This window comes from Triturus cristatus, chromosome 6 (genome assembly GCF_964204655.1).
Source record: "Triturus cristatus chromosome 6, aTriCri1.1, whole genome shotgun sequence".
NCBI classification, from domain to species: domain Eukaryota; kingdom Metazoa; phylum Chordata; class Amphibia; order Caudata; family Salamandridae; genus Triturus; species Triturus cristatus.
Window position 1 is genome coordinate 1946283802 of NC_140589.1, and position 25400 is coordinate 1946309201.

At 53.8% G+C, this 25400-nt stretch overlaps 1 protein-coding gene across 5 annotated transcripts in view; it reads right to left on the minus strand.

Moving 5' to 3' along the window:
- The window catches only part of LOC146822568 (zinc finger protein 783-like), a 67010-nt gene extending 42181 nt beyond the window's left edge, over positions 1 to 24829 (minus strand). The window contains exons 1-2 of one of the 5 annotated variants that reach the window (XM_085613674.1): positions 24503 to 24722; positions 23798 to 23950 (exon numbers count right to left, since the gene is read on the minus strand). Coding sequence is in view for 2 of the 5 variants with exons in the window: in XM_085613671.1 (XP_085469797.1) it covers positions 23798 to 23950; positions 24503 to 24688 (339 nt within the window). In the remaining 3 variants the exon portion in view is untranslated. Of the gene's footprint in view, positions 1 to 23797; positions 23951 to 24502 lie in introns of all 5 variants that reach the window. The other 4 variants (XM_085613671.1, XM_085613673.1, XM_085613672.1 and 1 more) reach the window with 4 other exon arrangements.
- Positions 24830 to 25400: the final 571 nt, after the last annotated feature.

The window sequence follows — 25400 nt, forward strand, 5'->3', positions numbered from 1 at the left end:
CATGAGGAGTCCGTCAACAGACCACATGAGGAGTCCGTCAACAGACCACATGAGGCGTCCGTCCACAGACCTCATGAGGCGTCCGTCCACAGCCCACATGAGGCGTCGCCCACATGAGGCGTCCATCAACAGCCCACATGAGGCGTTCGTCCACAGCCCACATGAGGCATCCGTCCCCAGCTCCACAGCCCACATGAGATGTCCGTCCCCAGCCCACATGATACGTCCGTCCCCAGCCCACATGAACCCTCCGTCCACAGCCCACATGAGGCGTCTGTCCCCAGCCCACAGGAGGTGTCCGTCCACTGCCCTCATGAGGCATCCGTCCACAGCCCACATGAGGCGTCCGTCCACAGCCCACGAGGCGTCCATCCACAGCCCACATGAACCCTCCGTCCACAGCCCACATGAGGCGTATGTCCCCAGCCCACATGAGGCATCCGTCCACAGCCCAAATGAACCCTCCGTCCACAGCCCACATGAGGCGTCCGTCCCCAGCCCACATGAACTGTCCGTCCACTGCCCACATGAGGCGTCCGTCCACAGCCCACATGAGGCGTCCGTCCACAGCCCACATGAGGCGTCCGTCCACAGCCCACATGAGGCGTCTGTCCACAGCCCACATGAGGCGTCCGTTCACAGCCCACATAAAGCGCGTGCCCCCAGCCCACATGAGGCGTCCGTCCCCAGCCCACATGAGGCGTCCGTCCCCAGCCCACATGAGGCGTCCGTCCCCAGCCCACATGATGCGTCCATCCCCAGCCCACATGAACTGTCCGTCCACAGCCCACATGAGGCGTCCGTCCACAGCCCACATGAGGCGTCCGTCCACAGCCCACGAGGCGTCCGTCCACAGCCCACGAGGCGTCCGTCCACAGCCCACATGAACCCTCCGTCCACATGAACCCTCCGTCCACAGCCCACATGAGGAGTCTGTCCCCAGCCCACATGAGGAGTCCGTCCACAGACCAAATGAACCCTCCGTCCACAGCCCACATGAGGCGTCTGTCCCCAGCCCATATGAGGCGTCCGTCCACAGCCCACATGAGGCGTCCGTCCACAGCTCCACAGCCCACATGAGGCGTCCGCCCCCAGCCCACATGAGGTGTCCGTCCCCAGCCCACATGAACTGTCCGTCCACAGTCCAAATGAACCCTCCGTCCACAGCCCACATGAGGCGTCTGTCCCCAGCCCACATGAGGCATCCGTCGACAGCCCACATGAGGCGTCCGTCCCCAGCTCCACAGCCCATATGAGGTGTCCGTCCCCAGCTCCACAGTCCACATGAGGTGTCCGTCCCCAGCCCACATGAGGTGTCCGTCCCCAGCCCACATGAACTGTCTGTCCACAGCCCACGAGGCGTCTGTCCACAGCCCACAGGAGGCGTCTGTCCACAGCCCACATGAGGCGTCTGTCCACAGCCCACATGAGGCGTCTGTCCACAGCCCACATGAGGCGTCTGTCCACAGCCCACATGAGGCGTCTGTCCACAGCCCACATGAGGCGTCTGTCCACAGCCCACATGAGGCGTCCGTCCACAGCCCACATGAAGCGTCCCTCTACAGCCCACATGAACCGTCCGTCCCCAGCCCACATGAACCGTCCGTCCACAGCCCCCATGAACCGTCCGTCCACAGCTCATATGAGGCGTCCGTCCACAGCCCACATGAACTGTCCGTCCACAGATCATATGAGGCGTGTGTCCATCCACAGACCACATGAGGAGTCCGTCAACAGACCACATGAGGCGTCCGTCCACAGACCACATGAAGCGTCCGTCCACAGCCCACATGAGGCGTCGCCCACATGAGGCGTCCATCCACAGCCCACATGAGGCGTTCGTCGACAGCCCACATGAGGCATCCGTCCCCAGCTCCACAGCCCACATGAGATGTCCGTCCCCAGCCCACATGATACGTCCGTCCCCAGCCCACATGAACCCTCCGTCCACAGCCCACATGAGGCGTCTGTCCCCAGCCCACAGGAGGTGTCCGTCCACAGCCCACATGAGGCATCCGTCCACAGCTCCACAGCCCACATGAGGCGTCCGTCCACAGCCCACATGAGGTGTCCGTCCCCAGCCCACATGAACTGTCCGTCCACTGCCCTCATGAGGCATCCGTCCACAGCCCACATGAGGCGTCCGTCCACAGCCCACGAGGCGTCCATCCACAGCCCACATGAACCCTCCGTCCACAGCCCACATGAGGCGTCTGTCCCCAGCCCACATGAGGCATCCGTCCACAGCCCAAATGAACCCTCCGTCCACAGCCCACATGAGGCGTGCGTCCCCAGCCCACATGAACTGTCCGTCCACTGCCCTCATGAGGCATCCGTCCACAGCCCACATGAGGCGTCCGTCCACAGCCCACATGAGGCGTCCGTCCACAGCCCACATGAGGCGTCCGTCCAAGGCCCACATGAGGCGTCCGTCCAAGGCCCACATGAGGCGTCCGTCCACAGCCCACATGAGGCGTCTGTCCACAGCCCACATGAGGCGTCTGTCCACAGCCCACATGAGGCGTCCGTCCACAGCCCACATAAAGCGCGTGCCCCCAGCCCACATGAGGCGTCCGTCCCCAGCCCACATGAGGCGTCCGTCCCCAGCCCACATGATGCATCCGTCCCCAGCCCACATGAACTGTCCGTCCACAGCCCACATGAGGCGTCCGTCCACAGCCCACATGAGGCGTCCGTCCACAGCCCACATGAGGCGTCCGTCCACAGCCCACATGAGGCGTCCGTCCACAGCCCACATGAACCCTCCGTCCACAGCCCACATGAGGAGTGTAGGAGAGTAGGGTCTGCTATCCTATGGTCACCCCAAATTTTTGCTTTTTGCTTCACTGGTTTTTGACATATTGAGGCTGTGGGCCTGCCAATCAGACCCCCAGCCTGCTGTTCTCTCTAACTAAATTGACACTGTGCACCCTAGGTGCATAACCAATTGGAATTGGATCACCCTGTGAGCCCCTGTACCAGTGTACACTAGGTACCCAGGGCATTGGTGTATCTAAGGCCTACCAGGGGCTGAAGCATGTATTATGCCACCCCTGGACTGGCCTAACAAATTTGACACAACTGACTGATCACTCAGCTGGGGTAAGTTGGTGTAACCACCTCTTACTTAGGTGTAGTATACCTATACCTAACCTTAAATGGAACACATGGTAACCTATCAGCCACTCCTATAGCAGGCCTTGACAATCCTGAAGGCAGAGTGCTTGGTTCAATGTGAGATGGTGCTCTGGCATGAGCTGAGCCTGTCTGCAGTGGTTGGAACCACTTCCTTCTACTGTTTCCAGATATCGTCATACCATATACTCTTAAGTGCATTATGAACCTCGCGGTTAAATGCTATCTTTGGTTTGGCTTTATCAAAACATGTCGAGTAAGGCGTCATACGAATTGGAATACTAACCCCTCGCCAATTCTGGCGACGGGGTTAGCATTCCACCCTTCTAGAGGGACACGACATGTACAGTACCTGAAACCCGGGTAAAATCAGACATAGCCTCAGCTCCACAAAATGGATGCTGCCACCACAGACACAAGTCTGCCCTCTGCTGCTGGGAGTCCTCCCAGCTTGGGAGGTGTGGACAAAGGGTTTCCTGCCAGGGGAGGTGCGTGCACCACCCCAGACAGGATTTTGTGTATTGGTCAGGTAGGGCTTGAAAGAAACCAGACATGCCTGAGGCTCACAAGGAGCCTCGGTGCATATGCCAGTTCAAACCGGTCCTGGGGCACACCAGTCCCGGGCCTGGGGCGAGCTGGACAAAGGATTGGGGGTGTAACCACCCCCCTTCCTGGTCCCACCCTTAGGGAGGGACCTAGCAGGTAGTCCGGCCCCTAGAATCCGCTTAAAGGTAGGAGCTGTGTCCTAAGACTTCAGACATCCTGGAATCAACTTAACTACAAGAAGAAGACGGGAACTTTGACGCTCTGCTGCACAGAGGACTGAAGGAAATCTCCCCTGTGGTCAGGGAGTGACCACCTTGCTAACGCAAGCACCATCCAGCGAATCAACGTCTGCTTTGCCGCCGCCTCCCGCCGGAGCCCGAGCCCAGAGACTGACAAGACCTGGACCTCCAGACCTCTCACCGCCCGATCCACAGTCCCTGAAAAGAAGGAACCCGTGGAGGCACCGAGACACGTGGAGCCAGCCATCTTGAAAAGACAACGACAAGCTGCAAGCGCGACAACCGAGGCTCCCTCCGAGTTGTGCTTTGGGTCCTGAGAAACCCAACACCCGAGCAGCATTTGCACCAAACGTGAGCCCTCCAGCATCTCCACGATCTGCGTGGGGCCCTTCTGCATTTTGCCACTCGACGCGCCTAACCGGTTGCTGGCCCGCTGGCTAGTGGCCATCTTGGCGACGAACTTCAAGAACTACACCGCTAGTCTGGTTGCTCCAGACTGGCCCTTGCTCCCCTCCAAAGGAGCAATCCCTCTGACCTTGCTGGTCAGAACCATCAGCTTATTTCGTTTTCCACAATTGCTTTTGCCAAGGCTTGTTTGCTTCGATCAAGTCGCCGACACCGCCGACAGCGAGAGCCTGCGTGGGACAGCTCGTGAACCGACTCCTGGACGTCGTCGGCCTTCAGGGACCACGTGGCTGCAGAGACAAGCTGCACCTTTCTTCCTGTTTGCACCAGACATCGCCTGGTACCCACCTGGTGCCACGCTGGTCACTGGCTAGTGACTGTGAACACTGTCCCCTCTGCTTACAGGTCTTCTACAACTCCGATCCACTCTTGGATCCACCGCATCTCTTCCGGAGCGACCGCCTGCAGCATCTTTTTCTTCAGGCTCCATTGAACAGATAGAAGAAACCCGACGCACTTCGAGACCTATGCACCCGCTTCCTGTGGGTGAGGTAAAGCTGGCACTCCGGTGCCCAAGTGTAGAGTATCATCTCTAGTGTCTGTGTTTCCAATCTTGAGTTCATAGTCCATCCGGAAGATCCTTTTTGCAGTAACTTTGTAACTTTTACGCACCCATTGAAAACCTATGGGAGCCCGCGTGTGACTATTTGCTCTGCACACGCAACCCGTGGACCTCCTGGTCACTAACTAAAGTTAGCTCCTTGTAGGCCCAGCGATTCTAGAGGCCCTAGGCCCTTTCCCTTTTCTGTTCGTGGTACTTATACCACTATTTTAGTATATGGTTCGAGTGGCCACCAGAGCCTATCCATATAAAGTGCAACTTCTGTGTATTCTAACGTATTCTTGTTTAACGATTTGTACTCCGGTGCTCATAAAGAGTCTAGGGGTTACTTTGAGAAATAAATACATATATATTTTCAATATATATCTGTGTGGTGTCGTTTCATTGGTATAAAAGGGGGTTACATTTGGTAAAACAGCCTGCTTAACACGCTTTAACGAGTTTAGCCTCAAAGACTGCTTAGCCTACGCTACCACTAGGGCAGCTGGTCCGAAAAGGTTGACTTACAACCACACCATAAGGGGTTGCTTGGCATGGTACAAGGTGGTCACTTTAACTAGTGAACATCATATACCAGGCCAACTTCTCACAAGGAGTCTGTCCCCAGCCCACATGAGGAGTCCGACCACAGCCCAAATGAACCCTCCGTCCACAGCCCACATGAGGCATCTGTCCCCAGCCCACATGAGGCGTCCGTCCACAGCCCACATGAGGCGTCCGTCCACAGCCCACATGAGGCGTCCGTCCACAGCTCCACAGCCCACATGAGGCGTCTGTCCACAGCCCACATGAGGCGTCCGTCCCCAGCTCCACAGCCCACATGAGGCGTCCGTCCCCAGCTCCACAGCCCACATGAGGTGTCCGTCCCCAGCTCCACAGCCCACATGAGGTGTCCGTCCCCAGCCCACATGAGGTGTCCGTCCCCAGCCCACATGAGGTGTCCGTCCCCAGCCCACATGAGGTGTCCGTCCCCAGCCCATATGAGGCGTCCGTCCCCAGCCCATATGAGGCGTCCGTCTACAGCCCACATGAGGCGTCTGTCCACAGCCCACATGAGGCGTCTGTCCACAGCCCACATGAGGCGTCTGTCCACAGCCCACATGAGGCGTCCGTCCACAGCCCACATGAGGCGTCTGTCCACAGCCCACATGAGGCGTCTGTCCACAGCCCACATGAGGCGTCTGTCCACAGCCCACATGAGGCGTCTGTCCACAGCCCACATGAGGCGTCTGTCCACAGCCCACATGAGGCGTCCGTCCACAGCCCACATGAGGCGTCCGTCCACAGCTCCACAGCCCACATGAGGCGTCTGTCCACAGCCCACATGAGGCGTCCGTCCCCAGCTCCACAGCCCACATGAGGCGTCCGTCCCCAGCTCCACAGCCCACATGAGGCGTCCGTCCCCAGCTCCACAGCCCACATGAGGTGTCCGTCCCCAGCTCCACAGCCCACATGAGGTGTCCGTCCCCAGCCCACATGAGGTGTCCGTCCCCAGCCCACATGAGGTGTCCGTCCACAGCCCACATGAGGCGTCTGTCCACAGCCCACATGAGGCGTCTGTCCACAGCCCACATGAGGCGTCTGTCCACAGCCCACATGAGGCGTCTGTCCACAGCCCACATGAGGCGTCTGTCCACAGCCCACATGAGGCGTCCGTCCCCAGCTCCACAGCCCACGAGGCGTCTGTCCACTGCCCACATGAGGCGTCCGTCCACAGCCCACATGAGGCGTCCGTCCACTGCCCACATGAGGCCTCCGTCCACTGCCCACATGAGGCATCCGTCCACTGCCCACATGAGGCGTCTGTCCACAGCCCACATGAGGCGTCTGTCCACAGCCCACATGAGGCGTCCGTCCACAGCCCACATGAGGCGTCCGTCCACAGCCCACATGAAGCATCTGTCCCCAGCTCCACAGCCCACATGAGGTGTCCGTCCCCAGCTCCACAGCCCACATGAACTGTCTGTCCACAGCCCACGAGGCGTCTGTCCACAGCCCACATGAGGCGTCTGTCCACAGCCCACATGAGGCGTCTGTCCACAGCCCACATGAGGCGTCTGTCCACAGCCCACATGAGGCGTCTGTCCACAGCCCACATGAGGCGTCTGTCCACAGCCCACATGAGGCGTCTGTCCACAGCCCACATGAGGCGTCTGTCCACAGCCCACATGAGGCGTCTGTCCACAGCCCACATGAGGCGTCTGTCCACAGCCCACATGAGGCGTCTGTCCACAGCCCACATGAGGCGTCCGTCCCCAGCTCCACAGCCCACGAGGCGTCTGTCCACTGCCCATATGAGGCGTCCGTCCACAGCCCACATGAGGCGTCCGTCCACAGCCCACATGAGGCGTTCGTCCACAGCCCACATGAGGAGTCCGTCCACAGCCCACATGAGGAGTCCGTCCACAGCCCACATGAGGAGTCCGTCCACAGCCCACATGAGGCGTCCGTCCACAGCCCACATGAGGCGTCCGTCCACAGCCCACATGAGGCGTCCGTCCACAGCCCACATGAGGCGTCCGTCCACAGCCCACATGAGGTGTCCGTCCACAGCCCACATGAGGCATCTGCCCACATGCGGCGTCCGTCCACTGCCCACATGCGGCGTCCGTCCACTGCCCACATGAGGCCTCCGTCCACTGCCCACATGAGGCATCTGCCCACATGCGGCGTCCATCCACTGCCCACATGAGGCGTCCGTCCACTGCCCACATGCGGCGTCCGTCCACTGCCCACATGCGGCGTCCGTCCACTGCCCACATGCGGCGTCCGTCCACTGCCCACATGAGGCGTCCGTCCACTGCCCACATGAGGCGTCCGTCAACTGCCCACATGAGGCGTCCGTCAACTGCCCACATGAGGCGTCCGTCAACTGCCCACATGAGGCGTCCGTCCACAGTCCACATGTTATGTTATGTTATGTTATCTCATCTTCTATAGCGCACAGCTGCCCCAGCAAAGGGGCGTCCCGGCGCTTTGACTGGCAGAAGGAAAATACATACAGAACAAAGAAAAAACCAGAAAAAAGTAGCATCAGGGCAGTGTATTAAGGTACATGCAGTTTATTAAGGTGCAGGGGGGAAAAGATAGGTTTTAATAGCCCGCCTGAACGTAAGCAAATCATCTAGGGCGCGAATGTGAGCTGGTAATGAGTTCCAAAGCCTAGCCGCTAGATAGCGGAAGGAACGCCCTCCCGCTCTGCAGCGTTTAAACCGTGGAACTGTAGCCAGATTTTGAACCAATGACCTCAAAGAACGAGAGGGGACATAGGGGGTGAGAAGATGCTCTAGGATCAGGGGAGAGGACAGTTTAAGAATCTTTTAGGAAAGACATAGAGTCTTAAACTCAATCCTTTGAGCCATGGGCAGCCAATGGAGTTTCCGGATGATTTCCTTCGCAGAGCAGAACCTAGGTAGGCCCACCAGGGCTCTGGCCGCTGCATTCTGTACGCGCTGCATCCGGATAACTTCCGCCTGATTGGCCCCCCAACAGGAGCGAGCTCGCATAATCAAGCCGCAAGAGTATGGTGGCCTGAATTATCAACTGTCTAGTGGGGGCGTCCAAAAATTTCAGGATTGGCCTGAGCCCACGCAAAATACCAAAACAAGTAGCAGCCACTTTTTTAGTGTGTCCGCAGAAACTGAGGGCGGGGTCTAACCAGACACCCAAGTTTTTAACCTCGGGTACCGGGATGGGAGCTGAACCCAGCTCTGGAGGCCACCACTGAGCACCCCAGAGGTTGCTATGCTTACCAACAATAAGAACCTCCGTTTTCTTGGCATTAAGCTGTAAGCAGTTAGCAGTCATCCAGCCAGCCACTGCTGTCAAACCCTCCCTGAACCTAGGGGCCTCAGAGTCGGAGTCCCCACTGAGTGCAACCGCCAGCTGCGTATCGTCAGCATAAGAAACCATAGTTAGGCCCCACAGCTTGGCGACCGCAGCCAGCGGCTGCACATACAGATTGAACAACGTGGGGCTAAGTGCCGACCCCTGAGGAACTCCCTGCTCGATGAAATAGGGTTTAGACTCAAATGGAGGTGTAGCGACCCGAAATGAGCGACCTGATAGAAATGACCGAAACCATTCAAGTGCTAAATCAGAGACACCTGCTTCTCCCAGACGCTGCAGCAGTATCGCGTGTGAGACCGTGTCAAACGCGGCATTGAGGTCGAGTAACACCAGCACCGCAGTTTGACCGGAGTCGAGCACGGAGCGTAGATGTTCCGTCATAGCAAGGAGAGCAGTCTCTGTGCTATGACCTGCCCGAAATCCATTCTGGCATGAATCCAGGATATTGGCAGTCTGAAGGTGTTTAGTCAGGATTCCATTGGCATGAGCCTCCGCAACCTTCGCGGCCCATGGGAGAAGAGAAATCGGACGATAATTCTCCAATTTGAGAGGGTCCAAGGCGGGTTTCTTCAAGATAGGAGTCACATAGGCTTGTTTCCACTTAGTTGGTACTGTCCCTGAAGAGAACGAAAGATTGATGAGTTGGCGCACGCGGGGACGACATAGAGCAGCCGACTCTCTGAGCTGCGCGGGTCTGAGCGGGTCAGCAGGAGACCCGGATTTTACTGTGGCCGCCAGCCTATCGAACTCTACCTCTGAAATTACAGGAAATGTGGATAGAACCACATTAGTAGTAGAATTAGGCCTCTGGTCCTCACTCTGAGGGATGATACTAGGAAAGGAGCGATAGATAGTATGCACCTTTTCCAGAAAAAAGGTAGCAAGCTCTTCACAGTGGGACACTGAGTATTTCTCAGCTGCAGTGGCTCTTTTAGCAGTCAGGTCTTTGAGAACTTTCAAGATCAGCTTCGTAGGATTAGGACTGCGTTTGAACTCCTGGGAATAGTAGGCCGCACGAGCCCTACATATGGCTCTATGGTAAATTTTGGTTTTAGCCAGGTACTGCGTTTTTTTCTCGGCATCATAGGTTTTATGCCAGTCTCTTTCCGCTTGTTTGCATGATTTTTTCCGGAGCAATAAGGCGCTATCATACCATGGACTGGGTTCTAAAGAACGATATTTACTCCACGTAGCAGGGATCAGAGAGTCAAGTGCCCGGGAGACCCATTCACAAAAGAGATCATAGCCAGACTCAACATCGTTAAAAGGGCCAAGCGGGTGTCCACAGCCCACATGAAACGTCCATCTACAGCCCACATGAGGCGTCTGCCCACATGCGGCGTCTATCCACAGCCCACATGAACCGTCCGTCCACAGCTCACATGAACCGGCCGTCCACAGCCCACATGAACTGTCCGTCCACAGCCCACATGAACCGTCCGTCCACAGCCCACATGAACCGTCCGTCCACAGCCCACATGAACCGTCCGTCCACAGCCCACATGAACCGTCCGTCCACAGCCCACATGAACCGTTCATCCACAGCCCACATGAACCGTCAGTCCACAGCCCACATGAACCGTCCGTCCACAGCCCACATGAACCGTCAGTCCACAGCCCACATGAACCGTCCGTCCTCAGCCCACATGAACCGTCCGTCCACAGCCCACATGAGGCGTCCGTCCACAGCCCACATGAGGCGTCCGTCCACAGCCCACATGAGGCGTCCGTCCACAGCCCACATGAGGCGTCCGTCAACAGCCCACATGAGGCGTCCGTCAACAGCCCACATGAGGCGTCCGTCCACAGCCCACATGAGGCGTCCGTCCACAGCTCCAGAGCCCACATGAGGCGTCCGTCCACAGCCCACATGAGGCATCCGTCCACAGCCCACATGAGGCGCGCGCCCCCAGCCCACGAGGCGTCCGTCCACAGCCCACATGAACCATCCGCCCCCAGCCCACATGAGGCGTCCGTCCACAGCTCCAGAGCCCACATGAGGCGTCTATCCCCAGCCCACATGAGGCGTCTGTCCACAGCCCACATGAGGCGTCCGTCCACCGCCCACATGAGGCGTCCGTCCACCGCCCACATGAGGCGTCCGTCCACCGCCCACATGAGGCGTCCGTCCACAGCATGAGTGTCAAGAACACGAGTATTCGAGCCGACAATCCTAAGTCCCTTCCGTTCTACCGCGTTCTTCGCTGTAGAGACTACAGGTCCCATGAGCCTTTACGCTTCCGGCATGCGCGCGCAGACGCGGAAGGCTTGATAGAGCACTTCCACGCTGGCGTCTTGGCCGATTATTCTTGGGAGTTCGAGAGAGCAGCGCGTTTTGGTTGCAGTCCTCCTTTCTGGTTGGCGAAAGGTCGTTTCGTCTGGAGACGGAACGGCATTGAGAATCCCATTCTGCTTGTTTGTTGAACCTTGCTACTCTGAAGCGGTAGCGGGGGGTAGACGCTCACGAAGTATCCAAAGTCCATTCTCGTGCTTGGTGAGACGCGTGGCTGTTGTGGTAAGGGCGCAGTGCACCACTCTGAATTCTTCCCCCACTACTGCCTGAAATATACCCGATAGACTTCCTAAGTGCTTTAGAAGGTGAACTTTGCCTTTCACGAGCTAATTGGATATAACACGCCTGGTGTTCCTCCTCGTTGGAGAGCCACACGTTTGTAGGCTTGTGCGAGTGGCAGGAATACCGGTGTACGAACACTAAGTGGATATACCACGCCTGGTGTTCCTCCTCGTTGGAGAGCCACACGTTTGTAGACTCGTGCGAGTGGCAGGAATACCGGTGTATGAACGTTGTATAGTTCTTGGGCACTGTAGCCCATATTTGGATTGCTGTGATACCGTGTGGAGTATAACACGGAACACTTGTACCACCTGCATTCCTCTCACGAGGGTGGATTTCATTTTTGCTTCCGTTATTCCTGGTTTTCACGCAAAAGAACTTGAAGTGCACATAAACTGTTCTATTTCTGTTTCTCTATCTGTGGATTGTGGTTGAGTCATGGCGCACTCATACGTCCTCTGAGATTCTGGTATCAAGGTCACTTTTTGGTACGTGTGGAAGAAGCGGGATGTCTGCCTAGTGAGAATAACCAGAGAGTAGGATTGGTGTATGTCTAATAATATCTGTCATCTTTCCCATAGTGAAACACATGTGTTCTTGACCCTAATCCGCCTCGTCCTAGGACCCTCGAGGTTGGGGGTGAACGTCCAAGGTCACAAGCGATGAGATTGTACCTCGTTATTTTCTTTACAGGTAGATAGAGTCCGTAGCAAACACCTCACATACAGCCTAGGAGGGAGAAGTGGTGGGAGGAGGCAGAGTAATCTAACGAGTTGTTATTGTCTCATTTCAGGTCTCCTTCCCTGCTGTCCCCACCCTCTCCTTCCCTCGCTCGATCACTTCAATGTTCTGCGCTATAATAGCTATCAGACTTGGAGCTGTCGAGAGGTGGACCATAACGAGCATCGGTCCGATCCTGAGGAGCCGAGGAACCCGACAGAATAATCGGCCCACGGATTTAGCTCCTCCTGATCGGGTCCTTTACTTTAGTATGGCTACCCTTGAGGATGTGGTGGCCGCCTTACATGTAGTACAACAGGAATTGGCGGCCTCCAGACTAGAGACAGCCTCTTTACAAGCCAAGGTAGAACGTTTACAGAGAAACCCGTTTGATGCAGGGGGGTTTTCAGGATCGCAATCACACCCTATTATGGTAGAAGTTCCCACGCCTATACCCCTAGCACCCCCAGAAAGATATTACGGGGACGCAAATAAGATCCAGGTGTTCCTGACACAAGTTATGCTACATTTTAACTGTAAGGCTAAAGCTTTCGCTACAAACCAAGCTAGGGTAGCGTTCCTCATATCCTACTTAGCAGGAGACGCAGCGTTGTGGGCCGTTCCCTTAGTACAGAGAGACGACCCACTCCTTTATGATTGGGATGGCTTCAGAACGGAGTTTGAGATCTTTGACCGTCGGTCACATACCCTATCGGCCGACCGAGAACTATTAGAATTAAGGCAGGGTAGTAAGGAGTTGGTGGTATACCTTACTACATTTAGGCGTTTAGTTGCAGAAACCAACTGGCCCGAGGAGAAACAGTTTGCCATTTATTATCAAGGGTTGAGAGACGAACTGAAGGACATTATTGCTCAGATCGATCCCCAACCAACCTCCTGTAACGAACTGATCAACCTCACCCTACGACTAGAGCACCGGTTAGGTGATAGGAAAAGCGACACCCGGAGAAAAGAAAGAGTTCCCCTGCGTTATGACAGGGTCCATACAAGAGAGGCACCATCGACTCTCGTCGAACCTATGGAGATAGGAGCAGTAAGAGCTCCATTGACCAGTGAAGAACGAAATATGAGAAGGAAGAACGGGCTGTGCCTCTATTGTGGTAAAAAAGGGCATTTTGTTAGAGATTGCCTCCAACGCCCTCAGACCACCCGGGGCACTGGAGGAAAAGAGGCCAACACCTTCACCAAAAAGGAGTCGAAAACTAGATCGCTCGAGAAAGCAAGGAGGGGAACCCTCGAGCGCTACCTATGTGCCCTCTTTAAATGCGGCAGACATAAAACGATTCTTTTACGTCACCATAGAAATTCAGAGCGGTGAAGAGTGGAAAGAGGCCCAAGCACTAGTGGATTCCGGTGCCACAGGAACCTTCATGGATGAGACAGTGGCCTCACAATTGGGAGTAAGCCTCATGAAAAAGGCCATACCAGAAGCTGTGGTAGCAGTGGACGGACGTGTGCTAGACTCTGGTCCAATATGCTTTGTAGCTAATAAGGTGGAGGTCCGATGCAATCCCAGACACGAAGAAACCCTAGACTTTAACATCATCCGGTCCCCCCAGCATGGTATTATCTTAGGACTTCCATGGCTCCAAAAGCATGATCATCTTATCAGTTGGAAAACAAAAACTATCCACTTCAACTCGGAGTAATGTAACCAACATTGCTTCAGGCCGTTGGCTACACCCTCACAAGCCCTCTCTTCACAGCAGTGGATCGCGACGGCGGCAGAAAAAGACATCATCTTACCAGCTCGTTATGAAGGATTCCGCAATGTCTTTAACGAACTTCAGGCAGAAACCCTGCCGCCTCACAGACAGTATGACTGTCAGATAGATTTGGTAGCAGGGGCCGTGGTACCTTGCGGTCGGATTTACGCACTCACGGAAAGGGAGAATGAGCATCTGCGGCATTACTTGGACAAATACTTGGAGTTGGGTTTTATCCGTCCGTCCAAGTCACCCGCTGCATCGCCCCTGTTTTTCATTCCGAAAGCCAACGGAGAGCTACGCTCCTGCATAGATTATAGGGCATTGAATGACATCACAGTTAAGAATCGCTACCCACTTCCTTTAATCCCAGTGCTATTGGAACAAGTGAAGACAGCAACGATCTACACCAAATTAGACCTCAAAGGAGCATACCACCTTGTAAGGATGCGAGCTGGAGATGAATGGAAGACCGCCTTCAAAACCAGATATGGCCTATACGAATATCTGGTGATGCCCTTCGGCCTTTGTAACGCCCCGGCGGCATTTCCGTTTTTTCTGAATGAGGTGTTGCGGGAATTCATGGACAGATTCGTAGTCGTCTACATAGACAATATTCCGGTGTATTCATCGTCTGAAAAACAACACATCCAACACGTGAGCTCGGTGTTACAGGCTCTACGCCTCAACAACTTATATTGCAAACTCAGCAAATGCGAGTTTCATGTAGATGTTGTGGAATTCTTGGGAGTAATGCTTACTCCTAAAGGGCAGGTGATGGCTGAAAGAAAGGTGCAAGCGGTCAAGGAATGGCCCGAACCACAGAATGTTCGCGACGTGCAATGTTTTTTGGGCTTCGCCAATTTCTACAGGCGCTTCATCCATCATTTTTCCAAAACCGTGACTCCCATTACCAAGTTACTCAGAGAAGGATCTACCTTTCAATGGTCCACAGAAGCCCAACGGGCTTTTGATGACTTAAAAACCGCCTTTGTTACGGCCCCCATTTTGGCACACCCCAACCCAGAAAGACCTTACATCGTGGAAGCCGATTCTTCGGAGGTGGCCATAGGAGCCGTTTTGTCACAAAGGAACGATACTACGGGACAAATACATCCTATTGCATTTATGTCCCAAAAGTTAAACGAGGCAGAAAGAAACTACACTATTGCCGAGAAAGAGCTGCTGGCAATCAAAACAGCGTTTACTGAATGGAGACACTTCTTGCTAGGAGCAAAAGAAAAAGTCACAGTCTATACCGACCATAGGAACTTACAGTTCATGCGCTCAGTTAGGCCTTTAACCCCCAGACAGCTAAGGTGGATGCTTTTTTTTGAAGAATTCGACTTTGTAGTGACATTCCGACCCGGGAAGGACAATAAAAAAGCAGATGCGCTTACCAGGCAAGAATCCATCAGAGAAGAAGATGAGCCCATAGAACATGCTATCATACCCCCTCATAAAGTGGTCTGTGCTATTCAAACGGATGATTTCCTGCAGAAAGTAGCAAAAGGAAGCCAAACATGTAAATGGAGATCGTGGTTCCGGAACCACCCCGAGTGGAAAGAAAAACATGGCCTGTTCACGTATAACCGAGTAATATTGATACCATCAAAAACCTTACAGAAACAAGTATTCCAATGGTGCCATGACATACCTAGTGCAGGGCACAACGGCGTGGTCAAAACTCTGGATCGCATTAGGAGACAGTTTTGGTGGCCTAGTATGCGCAAAGATGTGGCTCTTTGGATAAGAGAATGTGAGACATGTGCTCGCACGAAGACGGATCACTCGAAGCAGCAGGGGTTGCTTCAACCCTTACCTACACCCACAGTGCCGTGGAAATACATTTCTATTGACTTCATTACGGGATTACCCAAAGACCAGGGTTGCGACACTATCATGGTCGTAGTTGATTATCTCACCAAACTGGGGCATTTTGTTGCCTGCAAACAGATCCCCACAGCCGGGCAACTAGCCAAACTATTACTAACACATGTTGTTCGACTACACGGACTGCCCCATCGCATCGTGTCCGACAGGGGGACGCAATTCACTGCCAGATTCTGGAAAGTATGGTGTGCTGCCTTACATATACAAGTAGCCTTGTCCACAAGTTTCCACCCCCAGACAGATGGGCAGACAGAACGGGTTAATCAAACCCTCAAACAGTACCTGAGGGGTTATGTAGATTCCACAACAGAGGCTTGGGTGGATCAATTATGGGTAGCAGAAATAGCCTATAATAGCGCCCTACACAGCTCCACAAAAACAACCCCTTTCTACAACACGTACGGCTTTCACCCTAGGTTCCTTCCCTTTCTTCACCCAGAAGTAGGCAACGACCTTCCCGAGGTACAAGAGAGAGTTAAACACATACAGAAAACCTTAAAAAGATCTCAATCCCACTTGCAAAAGGCGAAAGAACGATGCAAAAGAGAAGCCGACAAGCATCGTCGAGTAGGTCCCCAATGTAAACGAGGTGATATGGTATGGTTGTCCAACAAAGAATATTCACTTCAAAAAACGATCCCTAAATATATTGGGCCATATAAGATCATAAAAGTCCTGAGTCCCGTAACCGTAAAACTTGCTTTACCCTTGTCCTTACACATCCATCCAGTGTTCCATGTATCTCTTCTCAAGCCGTCAGTTACCCCCATAAAAAAGAAGCCAATTCCCATATGGGTAGACAGTGAACAAGAATACGAGATAGCAAAGATCTTGGACACTAAGACAAGAGGAAGGAAGAGATGGTATCTTGTAGCATGGAAGGGGTATGGACCAGAAGACAATTCTTGGGAACCCGCTGCGGCCATACACGCGCCCCGTTTGCTCCTCGCCTTCCACAAACAAAACCCCTGTTAGGAAGCGGCTTAAGAGGGGTGTACTGTCAAGAACACGAGTATTCGAGCCGACAATCCTAAGTCCCTTCCGTTCTACCGCGTTCTTCGCTCTGGAGACTACAGGTCCCATGAGCCTTTACGCTTCCGGCATGCGCGCGCAGACGCGGAAGGCTTGATAGAGCACTTCCGCGCTGGCGTCTTGGCCGATTATTCTTGGGAGTTCGAGAGAGCAGCGCGTTTTGGTTGCAGTCCTCCTTTCTGGTTGGCGAAAGGTCGTTTCGTCTGGAGACGGAACGGCATTGAGAATACCATTCTGCTTGTTTGTTGAACCTTGCTACTCTGAAGCGGTAGCGGGGGGTAGACGCTCACGGAGTATCCAAAGTCCATTCTCGTGCTTGGTGAGCCGTGTGGCTGTTGTGGTAAGGGTGCAGTGCACCACTCTGAATTCTTCCCCCACTACTGCCTGAAATATACCCGATAGACTTCCTAAGTGCTTTAGAAGGTGAACTTTGCCTTTCACGAGCTAATTGGATATAACACGCCTGGTGTTCCTCCTCGCTGGAGAGTCACACGTTTGTAGGCTCGTGCGAGTGGCAGGAATAGATAGAGTCCGTAGCAAACACCTCACATACAGCCTAGGAGGGAGAAGTGGTGGGGGGAGGCAGAGTGTTCTAACGAGTTGTTATTGTCTCATTTCAGGTCTCCTTCCCTGCTGTCCCCACCCTTTCCTTCCCTCGCTCGATCACTTCAATGTTCTGCGCTATAATAGCTATCAGACTTGGAGCTGTCGAGAGGTGGACCATAACGAGCATCGGTCCGATCCTGAGGAGCTGAGGAATCCGACAATAAGGCATCCGTCCACAGCCCACATGAGGCGCGCGCCCCCAGCCCACGAGGCGTCCGTCCACAGCCCACATGAACCATCCGCCCCCAGCCCACATGAGGCGTCCATCCACAGCTCACATGAGGCGTCCATCCACAGCCCACATGAAGCACACGCCCCAGCCCACGAGGCGTCCGTCCACAGCCCACATGAACCGTCCGTCCCCAGCCCACATGAGGCATCCGTCCACAGCTCACAAGAGGCGTCCGTACACAGCCCACATGAGGCGTCCGTACACAGCCCACATGAGGCGTCCGTACACAGCCCACATGAGGCGTCCGTACACAGCCCACATGAGGCGTCCGTACACAGCCCACATGAGGCGTCCGTACACAGCCCACATGAGGCGTCCGTACACAGCCCACATGAGGCGTCCGTACACAGCCCACATGAGGCGTCCGTACACAGCCCACATGAGGCGTCCGTACACAGCCCACATGAGGCGTCCGTCCAATGCCCACGAGGCGCGCCCCCAGCCCAGGCACCGCTTCCATCACCACTGACTCCATGCTGCCCAGCGCCAGAACCCCTGCCCCCCGCACCAGCCAGGAAGTCCGCTTCGACGCCAACACCCTTGTCGCTCTCAACCCAGGAAGGACACACACCTGCTGCAAGGCCGTCTCGAAGCGCACCCACGGTCCCTTCACCTGCCTGAACTGCAGCTTCTCATGCCTCGCAGGAACCATGACACCCGCCACGACGGAACCCAACCAGCTCAGATGCATCCTGATCAACACTCGCTCCGCACGCAAACACGCCGTCGAGCTCTGGGACCTACTCGACACCGCATCCCTGGACGTCGCCTTCCTGACCGAGACCTGAATGAACGAAGCCTCCTCACCAGACATCCCCGACGGCTACAAGATCACCCGCAGAGACCGCACCAACGGGGCCGGAGGAGGAATCGCCATCGTCCACAAAAACACCATCAGGGTCTCAACAAACACCAACGACACCCTCAGCACCACCTAACACATGCACTTCCAAATCCACACGGACCCCAAGACCACCCTAAGAGGCACCCTCGTCTACAGACCGCCAGGACCCCGGCCTCAATTCTGCGACTCCATCGCCGACCTCATCAGCACACAAGCGCTGACCTCCACCGACTACATCCTCCTCGGAGACCTGAACTATCATCTGGAGAACAACAACGACAACAACTCATCCACCCTGATCGACAACCTCGGACTACAACAGCTCGTCACGACGCCGACCCACATCGCTGGTCACACACTTGATGCCATCTTCTCCTCAAGACCCCACGTCACCTTCAGCCACGCCTCCAAACTCACCTGGACAGACCACCACTGCATCCACTTGTCCTTCCGAAAACCCCCCACACACCACCGCACCCTACCGATCCCCCGCCGCTGCTGGGGCAAAGTCACCGAAGAACAACTAAAGACAAGCCTTGCACTCAACCCTCCGACCAACCCCACCAACCCCGATGATGGTGCACTCACCCTCGAACGCTGGATGAACGACTGCGCCAACACCGTAGCCCCGCTGAAATAAACCACCAACAGAGACACCAGCAAAAGAGCCAGCTGGTTCACCCCGGAACTCCTCGCCTCAAAGCGCACCTGCCAGAAAATGGAGAACATATGGCATAGCAACAAGATGCTGGACAGCCGCGCTGCCCACAAAGACACCATCCACAACCACCACCACCTCATCAGGACCGCCAAAAGGACCTCCTTCACAGACCGCCTTGACAACAACGCTCACAACAGCAAGGAGCTCTTCAACATCGTGAAGGAACTCTCCAACCCAAGCTCCTGCACCAACGACATCCCGCCATCGCAAGCCCTATGCGACTCCCTCGCCACCTTCTTTCACCGAAAAATCACCGACATCCATGACAGTTTCAAACCCCAGACAACCCCTGCGGGCCTCGTCGCACCGGACCCACCGCACCCCACCGTCCACGACTCCCTGACAACCTGGGCCAACGTGAGTATCGAGGACACAATCAAGACCATGGGCACAATCCACTCCGGATCCCCGTCTGACCCTCTCCCACACCACATCTTCAACAAAGCCGGCAATTCCATTGCACCCCATCTGCGCAGCATCAACCTCCCCTTCGAGACAGCTACCTTCCCTGAGAACTGGAAGCACGCAGAGATCAACGCCCTACTGAAGAAACCCAAGGCGGATCCGAGCGACCTCAAGAACTTCTGGCCCATCTCCCTGCTTCCGTGCCCAGCAAAGGTCATCGAGAAGATAGTTAACATCCAGCTCACCCGTCACCTCGAAGACAACAACATCCTGGACCCCTCCCAATCAGGATTCCGCAGCAACCACAGCACCGAAACTGCCCTCATCGCCGCCACAGACGACATCAGGATCCTTCTAGACAACGGCGAGACGGCGGCCCTCATCCTCCTGGATCTCTCCGCCGCCTTCGACACCGTCTGCCACCACACACTACGCACGCGCCTCCAAGACGCAGGGATCCGGGAGAAGGCCCTGGACTGGACCACCTCCTTCCTCTCCGGCAGAACTCAGAGAGTCCGCCTCCCCCGTTCCAATCCGAGGCCTCCAAGATCATCTGCGGCGTCCCACAGGGATCCTCCCTCAGCCCGACGCTATTCAACGTCTACATGGCACCACTAGCACGCACCGCCCGACCTCAACATAATCTCCTACGCTGACACGCAGCTGATACTCTCCCTCACCAAGGACCCTCTCACCGCCAAACCCAACCTCCACCAGGGAATGAAGGCCGTCGCCGACTGGATGAAGGAAAGCCGACTTAAGCTGAACTCAGACTAGAAGGAGATCCTCATCCTCGGGTCCAACCCCTCAGCATGGGACGACTCCTGGTGGCCCGCATCACTGGAGACCCCCCCGACCACGCACGCAACCTGGGAGTCATCCTCGACTCGAAACTCACCATGACCAAACAAGTTAACGCAGTATCCTCCACCTGCTTCAACACCCTCCGCAAAATCTACAGATGGATCCCGACAAACACGAGTAAAACAGTCACCCAGGCCCTAGTCAGCAGCAGACTCGACTACGGAAACGCCCTCTACGCCGGAACCCCGTCCAAGCTCATCAGCTAACTACAAAGAATCCAGAACGCCTCTGCACGCCTGATCCTCGACGTCCCGCGCCGCGACCACTTCACCCCCCACCTGAGGAACCTGCACTGGCTCCCTGTCGACAGAGAGATCTCCTTCAAGCTCCTGATCCACGCACACAAGTGTTGTATCTCAATTCCTCAGGTGCATCTTCTCCGTAGCTGCTCAGCCAAGTTAAATGTGATGTGTGCGTGGAATGTTGGAATGCTTGACGACAGAGAGACTGGAATGTTGGTGTGCCTGTTTGTGTGGTGAGAGTGGCAGTTGGAGAGAGTGGGCTGAGCGGCAAAGATGCTGCTCCTGGTGGGTCCTGTAACATACTTCTACTAAACCAACCAATAAACCTTCTACTTCTGTTATACCTACTGGCTACCTCTGATCATCATTGGATTTAACTTATTTACATTACAACAATGGCGACGATCTGGAAGAAACCCTGCGTGCTTTGGCCACAAGACTACAGCAAGTGAGGAAAATTACACATTTTACAGAACTTTATTTTACAAGAAACTACTCAAAGCTAAGCAACTTTAAAAGGAAAGGAAAAGAACGCCCCAAGGTCCCACCAGTGTCCTTCACCATCTGGACAGCCTACCCAGGGCGCTTCACATTCCTCATACTTATGGATTTATACTTCAAAAGAAATTAGATACAGCGTTAATTAATATATGTTTAAGACTGGTTTACTTTCAGAATCCTGCTTTCCGAACCGTGAACTTTAAAAAAAAAGAAAGAAAATGTTCCACGATTTTTAAACTACTGGCTTCAGCAGTGCCTAGCTACGTGTCAAACATGTTGAGAAACTTGATGTTATTTATCTGATGTCAGAAGACACCGTTTATTTTTGCTCTGGCAAGGCTGCGGATATCACCATGGACATTAGTGTGGCATTAGATAATTATTTTACGGTGTTGGAGACAGGCGCTCATTAACTGACTGACGCGATGGGCTACTGGACAAGTGTTACGTGACCAAGTATGGTGCTCTACCTATGTCTTGGGTGAGTTTTTGTCCGTGTTGACTTTCATACTTTGAGCCTGGTCAAGGGTGGACTGTTTAGCAGTGCGCGTTGATGTTCACGATTTGAAAATGTGGCGCGTGGTTTCCTCAGCGCGCTCGAACTCACCTGTGTTCTCCGTGAGGCGAGTCTGCTTCCATGCCTGTCAGAGCTGTTCCTTGACGCCTGTGTGCACAGACGTACTGTGAGCCATCCGGCTTGGCGTCATCAAGCGTGCCGCCATATTGAGTTTCCACAAGAGCCACCTAAGCCATGCTGTTTCCCGGTGTTCATTCAGCGTTGCTCTTTCTGCCAGTTAAGTTTTGTTTTCAAAATACACCAGGACATCGGATTCTGCTGTTTCTTCAAATGCCTGCCTGTTCAGATGCTCGGTGATAATCGAGTAGTGTAGCTTGATGAACTGACGCATTTAAAAAAAAAACTATCTTGCAACGAATGAAGAGAAGAATACTTAAAAAGGGATCTACGGTGACAACGTTATTTATTTTAGTTTATTGTGTTATAATGGACATCGTATGCTATATTACAATGTTAGTGACATCTTACAGTTGTGTGTTGCTCACCCTTCATAATTTTTACATGATTATTACTGTTGATATTTACGACTTTCCTTATTTGTTTTTACTGACTTAGATACTTTCAGGGTATTAGGCATTATCTTCAGGGTATTTGATGTTGGGAGCTGGTCTCCTTACTCTAGTTACATTCTTCAGTGGGGGTAGTGCGCACACCCTTCACACTGATTTCACCCTACATAGTCACGCTTGCATTACTCTCTACATTGTTATCTTTCAGTGATTACTTGCGCAGTGGGCTGTGTACCCATCTTTTGTTAAAAGGCGCAGTGGGCAGTGTACCCACATTTTTCTTTAGAAACTGGTAACGGGCAGTGTACCCACTTTTAGTTTTAATGCGCGATGGGCTGTGTACCCATCTTTTGTTTTAATGCGCAATGGGCAGTGTACCCATCTTAAGTTTAAGGCGCAATGGGCTGTGTACCCATCTTTTGTTTTAATGCGCAATGGGCAGTGTACCCATCTTAAGTTTAAGGCGCAATGGGCAGTGTACCCATCTTTTGTTTTAATGCGCAATGGGCAGTGTACCCATCTTAAGTTTAAGGCGCAATGGGCAGTGTACCCATCTTAAGTTTAAGGCGCAATGGGCAGTGTACCCATACTTTATTTAAAAATGTGTAATGGGCAGTGTACCCATCTTGAGTTTTAATGCGCAATGGGCAGTGTTCCCATCTTTAGTTACAATGCGCAATGGACAGTTTATCCATATTTTTTTTTTTTTTTGAGATCCATAAGGGGCAGTATACCCATCTTTAGTTTTTACGCACAAGGGCACTGCACAATACGCAGTGAAACCTATATGTTCAATATTTTGTGACGCTTTTTCTATCGCCTTGCACCTTTCTCTTACATCAATTTTTCTGCTTTCTCTTACTTCTATATCACACTTTTAATTCCTTTATTTTTCTATTTCTCTTCTCTCTTTACTTTTATGATGCTATAATCGAGTGTTTAACACGCAGGTTTTACATGCAACGTTTTACATGCAATTGTTGAATTATTTCTATTATTTGTTTTCCCAAGGGAAGGGGATGTGCTATATCTTGAAGCTTTTCACACTGTTTCACCCTCCTTTCATTCTAGTCACTTTCTACTACTTATTCACATCTTTCTAACCTGTCACTAGACTTTCATTCTTCCTCTAATGTTTATTGTGCGCAACGATGCAAGTACCATCATTCATACTTTCATGCTACAAGGTTGCAAATTATTGTTGTTTATTCTTGTCCAAAGAAAGGGGATGTGTTGTATCTCAATTCCTCAGGTGCATCTTCTCCGTAGCTGCTCAGCCAAGTTAAATGTGATGTCTGCGTGGAATGTTGGAATGCTTGACGACAGAGAGACTGGAATGTTGGTGTGCCTGTTTGTGTGGTGAGAGTGGCAGTTGGAGAGAGTGGGCTGAGCGGCAAAGATGCTGCTCCTGGTGGGTCCTGTAACATACTTCTACTAAACCAACCAATAAACCTTCTACTTCTGTTATACCTACTGGCTACCTCTGATCATCATTGGATTTAACTTATTTACATTACAACAACAAGGCACTCCACAAAACCGGCCCAGCCTACCTCAACCGCCGACTCTCCTTCTAGGTACCCAACAGGATACTCCGCTCTGCTGACCACGCCCTGGCCACGGTCCCGCGCATTCGTAGAACCACAGCCGGAGGCAGGTCCTTCTCCCACCGCGCCGCCAAGACCTGGAACACCCTCCCCCTCTACCTACGAAAAAACCGAAGACCTAATGACCTTCAGGAGACAACTCAAGACCTGGCTTTTCGACCAGTAGCAGTGGCACCCCCCCCCCCCCCCCAGCACCTTGAAACCCTTATGGGTAAGTAGCGCGCTTTAAAAATTAACTGATTGATTGATTGGGAGCCTGTGCAGGGCTCTGCTGCCTTTGGTTTGGGTTTGTGCTCTAGAAATACCATATACAGACACACAAACACATGGATACAGGAGTGCCTACTTACAATAGTGCATAGATGTTCATGCACACACGTGCATCCACACATAAATGCATACATACATAGGTATGCATAGAAGCTTATAGGATTCCTCCCCGTGGCTTATCCCCCCTCCTCTCTCTCCTTCCAGAATGTACGCTCCTGATTCCTTGAACTCTACACCCCTCGCGCCCGTGCACAGCCGCCCCCTCCCGCTGCCCATGTTCTGACCTTTGACCTCTGACCCTGACAGCCACCGTGCACAGAGCTAGGCCTCCCCCCCCCCACGGCACCTCCCACTGTGGCACAGGACGAGGGAAGGACCCACCTCCAGCGCCGTCTCCAATCCGAAGCACCGCGGCCCGGCCCCGGCTCGTGCGGATGGCTCCAAGCTGCCCAGGGTCACACCGTGTCGCTGTCTGCGCATGCGCGGTAGGGCTGTACAGAATGTACGCACACTGACCACACGCCTATCAGGAAACACTGGTCCGCGCCTGCGCAGTATGCTCGCCATGTCATCAGTGTTACATCTCTGCACGTGCGCAGTGATGCCGGCAAATCTGTGGTGTTATCGGAGTGCGGACGAGCAGTGAGTTTACATTAGTCCCTATCACTGCTCTGCGTCTGCGCAGTGAGCGCACTTTATGAGCGTATCACCTCTCTGTGCATGCGTAGTGCGCTCATCTGATCAGCCGCGTCACCCGTTTGCACATGCGTGGTTAGGCCAGCTGTCTGTCCTGCGCAGTGTGCCCATTTCATCAACCGTGTCTCCCCTCTGCGCCCAGGGCGATGTCCGTCATTCATGCGCATGCGTACTGACCAGTACACTGCCTCCATCTGGTCTGAGGTCCGCAGCAAGTGTGAAGCTCCTGGGGCCGATCGGAGCACTACCGGGAAATGGAAGGAGCAGCAGCGCCACCTGGTGGACACTTCTTGCTACCACACTGGGAGGAATAAAAGCGATGTAGGCAGAACAGACCTGCAACAAGGGGATACATACTGACACCTGCCTGAGACTAGTGCCGCAGCTAGCCATGGGCGTCCGCAGACATTTTTCCAGGGGGGGGGCGAACCTGGCAAATGAAGGGGCGTGGCTAATGTTAATCAATAGGGGCGGGGCTAAAATGGCAGACAATCAGGATCGGGTAATGTTCAGGCCAACCTGAGAAAAACAAGCATTGGCATAGCCAATAGGTCTCGCCTTTGGGACCTTATGACTGACTCAC